At 34.4% G+C, this 12,070-nt stretch overlaps 1 protein-coding gene across 1 annotated transcript; it reads right to left on the bottom strand.

The window, feature by feature from the left end:
• Positions 1-216: 216 nt before the first annotated feature.
• Positions 217-11,088, bottom strand: LOC112048243 (homeobox protein GBX-1). The gene is made up of 3 exons (XM_024085709.2): positions 10,572-11,088; positions 1,594-1,781; positions 217-1,020 (listed from the first exon to the last, which is right to left on the bottom strand). Exons 1-3 carry the CDS (start codon positions 10,945-10,947, stop codon positions 628-630), a joined length of 957 nt encoding a protein of 318 aa, XP_023941477.1. The 5' UTR covers positions 10,948-11,088; the 3' UTR covers positions 217-627.
• Between the last annotated feature and the right edge of the window lie 982 nt (positions 11,089-12,070).

Here is a 12,070-nt window from a genome sequence, read left to right as displayed (position 1 = left end):
ACCCATGCCCTCCGAATCGTAGGCAGAGGACAATTAGTCGACTGGGCTATCACGGCTCTTAATATCTGCGATAATAATTATGTTTTACTCTGGATTATTACATAGGCTACTTTTTATCGGAGAAATTCATGGTTCCCGTGGGATTTATGAAAAACTAAATTTCACGCGGACGAAGTCGCGGGCATCCGCTAGTTTCAAATAAAATAAATAGGCAAGTATGTTTTTATCACACATTTTTTAATGATAATTTTTATAATACAAATATACTTTAGGTAATGATACTAGTTTGCTTGTACACAAATCTCAAAAACAAATCCACTCATCGAAAGAGAAAGAAAAAAATAAGATAGGTTCTTGTTTACTTCTTTTGCTTCCGATTCTTATACATGTCTTTTAATATTTGTGGTGTCTTTTTGATTAATTAAAAGCTGATTTCGAAAATGTTGAATAAAAAGTTTCGGTATCAACCAAGTATCAACGGTAATTATAGTCGAACCCAATAAAATGTTGAGTGCTAGAATGAACATGGAAAGCGTCCTATTTTGTAAGCCCTTGGATGTGTTGGATTTGTATACAATTAAATTAGCACTAAATGTTACTTACACTAGAACTATAGCTAACTTAAAATTAACTGTGTCGGCCATTTTGGATATTCTGGTTCGCGTAATGTCTCAAATTAACGGCCGGTGTCATTAACCTGGACGCGTCATAAATAGTGTTGCGACTTAGAGTGCTCCGGTTTACCGGTTCTTGGCGATTGTCGGTTTTTGTTGCAGAGAGGAACGCTGAAGTCTGTGATTGCAGTAAACTGCCGGGTAAAGGCTGGGTTCTGTCGAGTCGGTATTGCATTTGCTTCTCCATTTGATGGTGTTGTGTTCTGACGGCAAATCTGTTTACGTGGACGGGAATGGGTACCACTATTTTGGTGCCAGTACTTTTGCCGCCAGAGTGACTACCTGATGCAAGGCCCGCTTTCACTCGTTTCCATTTCGCTCGGCGATTTTGGAACCATATTTTCACCTGCAACAAAACAAATTGATTCAAATTTATTTAGGTATCATATTGATTCAAATTTATTTAGGTATCATCATTTATTTAGGTATAGGTCAAATGCTAAGTTTTGACAATGTAATACATTAAACAATCGCATACGAGTATATGTTTTTAAGTTTGTCGTGTATTTTCATGTGTTCGCTACTGTAAGTGACATATTTTCTATAGTATCCTCTTTCCCATCCGCCGGCGCTACAAACAGATAGGCTTGACTTTTCAAAAGTACTTGTGAAGAAAGCCTACTTTCCTACTACATTGCTTGTTATTTCCACAACAAGAGTTCCTTGTAGGATTTATTTCCACAACCAGATCCTTATGCTGGTTAGGTCAACTTTTAGTGCATCAAAGTAAAGTATGTACATACAAATCGTACACTCATCGCAAAATGTCCTTAATCAAAATTAAACAAGGCAGGGAGGTAATTTATAGTTATTAGACGTCCGCTAAGAACGGATTTTATGACAGTGCCGGATTAAAGAGGTCTAAGGGTGGATGAAGTCGCGGGCGTCCACTTGTTTGGTATATTTTAAGGAACGTTACCTGCACTTCGCTCAATTTAAGCGCGGAAGCTATCTGCGATCGTTCTGTGAGACTGAGGTACTTCTTTGCGTGGAACTCTCGCTCCAGCTCGAGTAACTGCTCCGACGTGAAGGCTGTGCGTCTTCTTCTAGACTTATTTTCCCTGGGGGTGTCTGTTCCATCTTCTTCTCCAGCCTCTGAGTCGTTACCTGATGGAAGAGACAATTGTTCTTGAAATGTTTTTCAAAGCAAACAGAAAGGTATTAAATATGATTGGCTAGGGTATAGAATTCTTTCCCGAATTCTGTGTTTTCTACGACCTTTATAGTTTGCGGGTGGCAGTTCGTTTCACTCTTGAAAGTTTGCCACGATTCACGATACGTACAGTACGTATTATGAACGTCATATAGGCGACTGTCACTGTACCCATGCTATATGAAAACACTTTAATCCTAGTCATCTTTAATAGAAGAGTGAATAAGTAAATATAGTAAGGAAGTATAGTACAGGCACGGTGCGTTCTGGGTTTGGCCACAAATCTATATTTATTGACAGATGAGATCGTAGTCAAGCGTGAGCCTATTCTGTATAAGCAAAAGTGTATAGAATTGTAGGTATTTGTAAAACAGTATTTAGTAATTCAACAGCAGAGGCGTATTGTTAAAATATAGTGAGCACGTGCCGAGAGATGATGGGAAACCAGTTACTTAGCAACCACTCACAGATGTTTCTGTTTTCCTATCGATATATTCCTTAACTTCATAAACACGCCTGTCTGTACATCTAACAACTACAACTAAAGCGAAAAGTACTTCTAAAAGTAGAATATTGAATAATACCTCAACCTCATTTCGTGCTACATACTACCAAGTACTAATTAACTAAGTACTCATTACTCGTACTACCAAGCTTAGCTCAACATTTTCCAGATTGATGGGTGCAGGGAACTCACTGAACCTATCAATGTTGATGTTGACGGGATGAATGTAACTGCATTGTAGTTTTACGTAACACATGTTCTTAGTGTCTTGCATTGTGACATTATAAGGCTTGGTGATGCTTATCACTTTACATCGAGTGGGCTATATGTTTATATTTACATGCATACAAAACAATGGCTGAGATTCGTATGCTCCGGTGGTCTAGTAAAATCATGCTTCATAATAGGGTACCTACTCGTAAAGAGTACTAATGGCGGAACATGTTCATTCAAAATCATTTTCATAGATAAATATTTTAAATATGGATTTGTTATTATATTATTTAAACCTGCAACTTCGTCCACGTGAAATCCAGCAGAAACCATCGATTTTGGAATAAAAATAAATTATTTTGAAATCTCAGACAAAATCTTCAATATTAGGTACGTCTTTGTATGAGATGATGAAATGATAAACAGATTTATTTTATTAACATGTAAAACTTTCTCAAGAACAAGTGGTCAATTTACTTGTGATATATTTTTTTCTCAATTAATTTTTTAAGGAAAATTTGCTTAGACGCTCGCTTTTTTAGCTGTCTAGATATGACTTTAAAAGAAAAAACTGATGCTAACTAAGGTATTTGAGGTAGGTGCATGGGCTGACAACTGACAGACTAACTGCATTCAGCTTGTATAAAATGACGATGATTTGGCTATCACAGTCTCTCGGTGTAGTAAATATAGTTGATTCCAACTAGTAATCGAATCCAGGACCATTATATACTCATACAAAATTGTGTCAGAAATGGCACCGTAAAAAACTCTTGCGAGTGCAAAACATTCTCAGAATAGTGCGTAGTTGACAATTCTGTATTGGAACCGCTCAGTAATGATCCGAGATGTCGATAAAAAGAGAATAAAAAGACGACCGTCGCGTCAGCAGCCCGCCCCTGAGCTGTAGCGCGCTTTGATTGGACCCGGACACAACTGACCGGCGGGGAAATAACAAAAAATAAAAAAGTAATATCATGAATGCGAGATTTAAATAACTTATCCCGTAACTACTAACGATTAAATAATATAATAATACTACTAAGAAAATCTTGATTTCACCCCGTTTTTAAAAAATCGAGTTTTCATCGAATCTCGACGTTGTAGGCCTTAGGAAGCTATCTGGTTATTTTTATGGCTGTGTGACTAATGAGTGTGTGTCTCTTTTTAATTATGGCAAAATATTTTGCCAGTTATTTCCGAGTCTTGAATTGCTATGTAGACCATAAATGACTGCGTCGATGGTGGGTTGATTTGTTACAGAGGTCAAATTTGAATCATGTCAAAAAATTACATTTTTCAATATGAAAAAATTAAGTTATATCTAGACTAGCGGACGCCCGTGACTTCGTCCGCGTGGAATTTAGTTTTTCACAAATCCCTCGGAAACCATGGATTTTTCCGGGATAAAAAGTAGCCTATGTGTTAATCCAGGCTATAATATATGTTAATACCAAACAGCTAATTCGGTTGAGTAGTTGAGTTGAGTTGAAACAGTATTTATATAGTGCAATCAAGATTATTAAATTATTGGATACTTTCTAATTCCAATTGAATTAATTCCAGTTTGTCTGTTCATGCTTCCACAACTATTAAGCTAGGTTTGTTAGGTTCAACATCTTCATAATATTTAATGGTCTTCTATCTCTTTAGAACGTAAAACTTATTTACTGGTTCGACTGAAATTGCACTGAAACATCGTACACCAGTTTGGCAGGGTAGTGTAATTCTGTTTTCATTCTTAGCTTTTATATAGAATTTCAAAATATTAAACTAATCAATGCGTCAGGTGTGGAAATTATTTGGCCCAAAGGATTACAGCCTTTTCCTCCTGAGTGGTTGTTGGGTACCCTGCCATAGGGAACAGCCTTTTCCTCTAGAGTGCTTGCGTCATCACATCACCGTTTTGTGTACCCTGCCATAGGGAACAATTAGATGTAAAAATAGTAATGAAAGAAAATATTTACAAAACAATACACGTTTTGTAATTATTTTCTTTAATTACTATTTTTCAGCGGATATACATAACTATTGACAGACTTTCGTAAAAAATTTCAACCTCTATTTTACCTATACTTGACTTTTGTGTACTATTTCCTTTAAGTAACTTAATTTAAGGAATGGGTATCCTAAATTTAATGAAGATGTATGAAGTCCTAAATTTAGAGAATTTAGAGGTTCTTTGCCAGCTTGCCATATTAGTTTGTCCTATTACGTACTAACAGGGTAAAAAACAAAGTGTGTAATGAATTAAAATAAAACTAAATAAATTAATACAATGCGAAGTTTAGTTACAGATGGACCTCCAACCTTGTGAAACCTCTGTATCAGGTTTCACATTGGATGGTCAATGTCAAAACACTGTGATTTTTATGGTTGTCCGTGGAATTTACCTTTTTTAACCCCCGACGCAAAAAGAGGGGTCTTATTAAGTTTGACGTTTCTGTCTGCCTGTCAGCCTGTTTGTGGCACCATAGCTCCCGAACGGATGAAGCGATTTCAATTTATTTCTTTTTATAAGAAAGGTGAAATACGGTTGAGTGTTTTAGACATGTTTGATGAAAATCGGATGAGCCGCTTAAAAGTTCTGGGGGTTGAATTAGGGAAAAATAACCGATCGTCTGCAAATATACTCGAGTAGGGTCTCAAATGAAAGCGCACTGAAAGAGTTTAGATAATTAATAATTTCATGACCTTCGGGAGTTTTTCAAAATTTTCAATATTATGTTATTTGTAAATTATTTATTTTCTGGTTAGTAAATAGATCAATAAGTTCAGATAAATCGTTTGGAATAGTATTTTAATCGCTTAAATCAGTTACATTCGGGTCGACTTGCCCCTCAACATAGGTTATGCTATAAGTTTGTGGTGTTTGCATTTATTCTCTTTATTTTTATTTTATTTATTCGGAAGAGAAAACAGTTGTTTAAAAATATAAATTACAGGTAAAGTAGATTAAATAATGGTTTATACACAACACAACCCACATCTCTATTCACAAGTTAATTTTACAATAATCGATGGGGCTGAGTAAAATTATTATAAAAGTAAAGTATTTATCAAACGTACGTAAGATGAGAATATAATAAAAGAAAAAAAAATATTACTATGGTCTTTTGGATTTTTTTTTAAATTTTTTAGCATTTTTTACGTTCTGTTATCGCTTTCTAATTTTCAAAATGAATCAAGCTTAGTCATAACAGTAACTTTTTAAATTAAGTATAATTTTATTTAGTTTGTCTTCATTATTTAAATTGAATTGGTTAGTAAAATACCTACACCATGAAATCGATTTCTAAAGAACTACTGTGGTCTTTAAAACGCATAATAAAGTAATGAGACGATTTTCTTAGAATTTCTAAGTAGTTAAGGTGTAGACTGTAGTGTCAACACGAAGTGTCAATCGATAACGAATTTAAGCATTCGTCTGCGCGTATTTCCATGAAAAAACGCCGATAAAAATATCCCTTTAGCAAATAAACACATTTATTTAGTTTATTTCTTACGGCCGCGACAACGTCTATTGACAGTTATCGAACGCGCCAAATGAATTGTAAACACATTACATATTTATTTACCGCCAATTTAAGCAGTAATCCCCACTAATATAGAAGAAATAAGAGTGTTAACTCTGAATATAACAGCACGAGATAAGTTTGTAAACGAATAAAGCCGAGTTCCCGCCACCGCGGCGCGATCAGAATTTAAAATTCGAATTCGTAAATAGTGCGTTCGAAAGTCATGTCGGCGAAGTTAAATCGCCCGTGAACTTTTAATATGCAGTTTCGCTCGAATCCGATATTTTATCGGTAAATTTCGATAACCGGACGGCACTAGCTATTGCGGTCACGTTCGATGCTGTTTAAATTTTTCACGCGGGAAAATTTCGTTCGAATTTCAAAATCTTTATTTTAAATGTACTTGATGATAAAATGTTACATGGATTTGTGTAGGCATTCTTTTTGTGATGCTTAAAACGGGGTATGGCTTTCGAATACATTGGTGTCTACCAATGTACCTACTTACCTATTGTATTTTTATGTAAGATCTAGTTAAAAAATAAACATTTTAAAGTTAATTTTTGGTTAGACCTTAAATAAAACATATACCTGCCTAAATAAAATTTAAGTGTGTATCTGTGATTTCAGAATACCTGTTTTCTTAAATGCACACAGAAAACGTAATATGTACATTGTACAAGCTTATACATAATATTATGGTTTCTGTGCTTAAACATAGTTATATATACGCAACTAAAACTCAAACAAACTTTCCTAAATTTTCTCTCTGTTAGTTTGTCCGAGCTCTCTGGAACGGCTGATCCGATTTTAGTGGGACTCTCACTAGAAGATAAAGGTATTGGGAAAACCACGTTTTAACTGTTAGATAAGTACCGTCCATATATATACTCAGAGGCACCATTATCCGCCCATTTTTGCATACACGTGCATATTAAAGTGAAAGGATAATTATGCCTCTAAGTATATAAGAAATTACCAAACATTTTTCTATAAAGTACATCAAAATCACTCGGACAAAGTCGCGGATCAGCTAGATTTATGTACCTAATTATATTATTTGACTTATTTTATTAACCAAAGTCCTGTGCCATGTCTGTCTCTCTATGCATAAACATATAAACTAGTGAGCGGATTTTCATGTATGTTTTCACCAATAAATAAAGTTATTCATGAGTTCCATTATGAGAAGGTTTAAGTGTAAGTATAGTTTGTCAAGTCAGTTGAAATATGACGATAATCGATGGTGTCGGAAAAACACAAGCTTTCATGGAAAACACTGCCTTTGATATAATATTATATCAATATGGTTTATTTGGTCTGGTGGTCCATATATCTAGTCTATGATTTTGATAGTAGCAAAATTTCTATTGAGAATTCTAATATATCTAGTTCTTGTCTAAAACGTTTGTGTTCGTTTAAAATACACTTCTAATTCTCGTCCACTTCACGATTGTGGATAGACTAAAAAGAAACATCTACAAAATCCATAAACCTACTAATAGGTATAAACGTAAAATTACGTCTTGTAATTTTAAAGATTAGCGGCATAAATAGTTGTCGACAAGACCTCTGTATCATTAATTGACAGCTGTCAACTTATTTCTCCATTTCGCGCCGAAATCGAGTGCTCGGTTCAGAAATCACAAATGTCAAATGTCAATTTCACGCTACAGATGCAGTTCTAGTGGCGTGACATTTTTTTTTCTTTTTTTTTTGTAACATAAAGCAGGCGTTACCAATTGCACAGCCACGGATGTTAATGTTTGTGTGCGATCTCAAAAAGATAATAGCCGTGAAATAGGTTATTTATTATTGTGCAGTTGAGATTCTTTTCTTGTCTATAGTCAATGGTCATAGTGAAGACGTGTGTAAAATAGGAATAGATGTCGATGCATTTGTGGCATTCGGCAGTTGCTTCAAAAAGCAAATAAAATGTGTTACATTTTTTATGCAAGTAATTTAACTGCCTCATTGGTCCAATGACTAGCCTATGTGGCATCGGATCACGTGGTTCTTGATTCGAGTCCTGGGTCGAATTAAGAAATACGTACTGAGCTTTTCTTTCTGCTATGAAATTTTCAGTAATCGTTCTCAGAGTGGAGATGGAATGTTAGTGGTGTGCCCGTGCCTCATAGAGCACGTTAAGCCGTCGGTCCTAGTCGTTATCAATAACAACTGAAAAATCGTTGAAAAACTCAAACATTATCAATTTAAGCCCGGTTCTTATATATGTTTTATGAAATCGGTTTATCCGTTTACATCATTATGGTGGGTGAAACTGGGGATGAAAAATCGGATATTTACAAATATACTCCAGCGGGGCACTATTGGTCCATTTGCTTTTTTTAGAGATTGCTTGCTGTTAGAGAGACTGCTTAATACTTAAAGCAATAAGGCCTTTGTATACTAATTTTTAATTTTAATTTTTTAATATTTTAATTTTTTATTTTTTATTATTTTTATATTTAATTTTTTATTTTAATTTGTTTTATATTTTGTGTGTTTATTCCTATTCGTATATCTTCTTCTTTCTACACATTATGCCTGCTTGCAATTTCACTTAACCGCAATACACTAGGTAGGTACTGCAAACCGAACGTAGCAATTCTGCTAGGCAACAGGAATACAGTATGGCGGTTTTAGTTCTCTAGATGAGCTCTATTAACCGGATCACGATTTCCTGCTCTACTATCTTTTAATGTTGCTGCAGATTTCTAACTAACCTAGGTTTTTATTCTTTTAATTAAGCAAAGGTTATGAAGAATGGGGATGATGACTAGGTTTGAATATATTGATTTTATAATACATTCGGGTAAATAAGGTTAATGTTAACTAATTTATACTTATAAAGCAAAGATTGTCTGGATATTTGCAAAATAAATGAGATTATAAAATTTCAAAAGCTATAAAATATCTTTTATAGTAATTAGATGAAAATTCATACAGTTTTAGCTTCCTTACATTAAATGTGATATTTTTTATTATATGAACTATAAACATAAACGAACAAATAACAAAGATATTAGTAATTTTGTTTGAACGCACATACAAATCTTACGATCATTACATTACCTACGACATCATTAGTTCGTGCCATTTGTATGGGGCGTTTTTCAGGGATTTAAATCCTGATCCTTTAAATCCCTGTAGCTCCAAAAGTTATGATCGCCGATACCCTGTTCCTTTTACAAAATTGCTTTACTATTAGCATACTCTTAATTTATATAGAATTTAAAAAACTGTCATCATCCCTATTCGGAGAGTTGGGTGTAAATATCTTTCCAAAATATGATCCCCAAGAGAGTAATGTATTTACTATGTCAATGCGCAAGTATAATGGGCAATGTGATATTGCACATTTCTATATGCTTTCATCTTCACCTAAGAAGCAGTTAATTATTTTATGTACGTGGTGTAAATAGCATTGAGCCAGAGCTACTGTAGCACACAAGACGTACCTAGTTAATTGTTTCATGTACGTGGTATACCTAAATAGCACTGAGCCAGAGTAACTGTGGAATTCATTTCTGGCTCTACTCAGAAGACTCTTGTCTTTCTAACCGGTGGTAGAGTCTCTACAAAAAGTCAAAAAGACGTTTCAAATGCATGTAAACTAAGCCTAGTAACATGATATAAACGATTTTTAATTTGATCTAATACATTGTTGATTGATACCAGTTGCAGCGTTGAAAGCCCTCGTAACCAACTATCAAAACTCATAGCCCTTTTCTACACTAGCGATTAATGATGAAGGAATTAGGTAATTTGGGTAAAAAGCTTAATCAAATGAAGATTCGGAGTGTGGGGTCATGAAGTTGCTTCATTTGATGTCAAATGAATTATTTATAATAACAATAATTGTTATGAATGCGAAAGCGAGTCCGTCTGACCTTTTCGTGACGCTACCGCAATGTCGTTATTGGTATTGATTAATTTTAGTAGGTATACAGATAAATTGGACCTTTGAGCAAATTATAATCGTAGGCTAGACATCTTTATGATTAAGAATTGATGTAATTCTAGAGTATTTGAAGTTCCATCCCGAAAAGTGTTGAAAATTTGCCTAATAATATACCTAAATCTGCCATTTTCAAGTTATTTCAGTTACTTATTTTGATTTTAAAACTAAACTGTTAGACTATTATTTATGAAAATTCTTTAAAGATAGTCTGGAAATATATGCAAGTACATACTTAGGTACTCTTTACCTAAGTAAGTAAAACCTTTTATTTTTTTTATTATTTATTAGTCTACAAAATACATATTATTGAAATTAAGCCTAACTATAGTGCAACATACGAGTAAACCATAGTTGAGTATTAACAAATTAACAGTGTAGTAATGTTGTGAATTACCGGGGCCGACGGTCAGGCAAAATACTCGTAGTTCTTACCAAAAATTCCTATTAACAACCCCTTTAAAGAATACTGGTTTTCCAAAACACACTTATGATAGGTATACCTGTAAAAAATCGGTAAAGAAATAAAATCGATAGTAATCGTTACCCTGTGCATTATCTTCGGCCCCATCACTTTCCAACTCACTCCCAACACTGACAGGACTGTCCCTCTTCTCTTCATCTCTATTCTCCTGCGTTATCTGTGGTGGAACAGCGCCGAACACCCTTGACAACCACGGTTCAGGATAGCCCAACAAAAATGGAAAATTAACATTTTGTTGCAAAAACGGCGCGTTAAAATAACATCGCATCCTGTTAAATCTCTCTGATCGTTCACTGTCATCTTCCTCCGAAAGTCTGGAACTCTCCGAAATGTTATTTTCTATGTCTATTTCAGGAGATTTTCTATCACCGATAATAGATTCTATCGAAAACGGTTTTGGCGCTTTTTTTTTAGTCTGCGTACCTAACTCTGACTCCATTGCACAAATATTTAAAAAAAGTTTGTCTAACACTGTCCACAAACACACACGAGTTTACAAATTTAAATTTTAAAATTCGAATTCGGATCGCGCGGTACGTGCGTTCGCCTCGGCATCGTAGTGATGTACTCGAATCTCATTTAGCCGACCGTCGTTGCCCCGCCTACATACGGGGTGTAGACGAAGTGTAATTTTATTTTATTAATGCCCTTTAGACGGTTAAGCGAACATAAGCTTTATTACTATTGCGAAAATACTACTATTACCATCATAATCTCTTATTCTACAACATAATACGCTCGCTGTTGGTTTAAATATTTTCAGCTATATTTCAGTTGTCTTTAACGGTTATTTTACTTCAGCAACGCTTTTGAGTACTATGATAGATGAACCTGTACGGTTTAAAACCTTATTGTAATGAAAAATAACGTACAATTTAGATTTCAGAATCTGAACGTCTTATAACATTTCTGTACTGAGTAAAGAATGATTAAGAACAGTTTACTGTTCGGTTAGAAAGGGATGACAGTACATTTTATTTGTGTCAAAAAGGGATAGAGATGTGGATATTTGTGACCGCTTAGTACACTGGTAATTGGTGGTGATCAAAATGTTTTGCCAGCGTCAGCTCTTTGAATAAGTTTATCGTCTCGTGCTGCGTTTAGGGTTTTCTTTTTTTTCTACTGGCATGGCACTTTTAGATCGTTCTAGATATTTACAAATTTTATTTTATTTTTTACATTTATTACTTTTTTATCATAATATTATAAAAAGAAGACTATTTCTACCTTGTACCTTGTAAGTAATACTTAATGCTTCTAATTCATAGTAAAATTGTAACAGATGAACTTTATTACCTATTGATCATTGCTATATCTACTTGTAGGTACCTACATATGTTTTCTGTGCCCTAACATTAGCGTCTATCAAGGTGTACTTGACCAATCTGGATGGTTTGCATAAAGCAAAGGTTCCTTGTTGGTAGAGTACTATTCAGTTTTCCATAAAGTGTTTCTATTAATGCAATTTGAATATTAATTTGTGGAAGTTGAAAGGTTGATTAGGACTTACGATCGCTTACGAAGAGTTAAAATTATATTAATTTTAGGTGCTAGGTACAAAG

This window comes from Bicyclus anynana, chromosome 18 (assembly GCF_947172395.1).
Source record: "Bicyclus anynana chromosome 18, ilBicAnyn1.1, whole genome shotgun sequence".
In the NCBI taxonomy this organism is placed as follows: Eukaryota; Metazoa; Arthropoda; class Insecta; order Lepidoptera; family Nymphalidae; genus Bicyclus; species Bicyclus anynana.
The sequence above is the reverse complement of the archived record's forward strand: the minus strand, read 5'-3'. Positions and strand labels throughout refer to the sequence as shown.

Bases quoted from the DNA above. Each gene is read 5' to 3' on its own strand.
- LOC112048243 (XM_024085709.2), bottom strand. From the start codon at position 10,947: ATGGAGTCAGAGTTAGGTACGCAGACTAAAAAAAAAGCGCCAAAACCG. The intron at 1,782-10,571 runs GTAACGATTACT...CTCTTCCATCAG, and splicing joins GGCCGAAGATAATGCACAGG to GTAACGACTCAGAGGCTGGA. The intron at 1,021-1,593 runs GTAACGTTCCTT...GTTTTGTTGCAG, and splicing joins TTAAATTGAGCGAAGTGCAG to GTGAAAATATGGTTCCAAAA.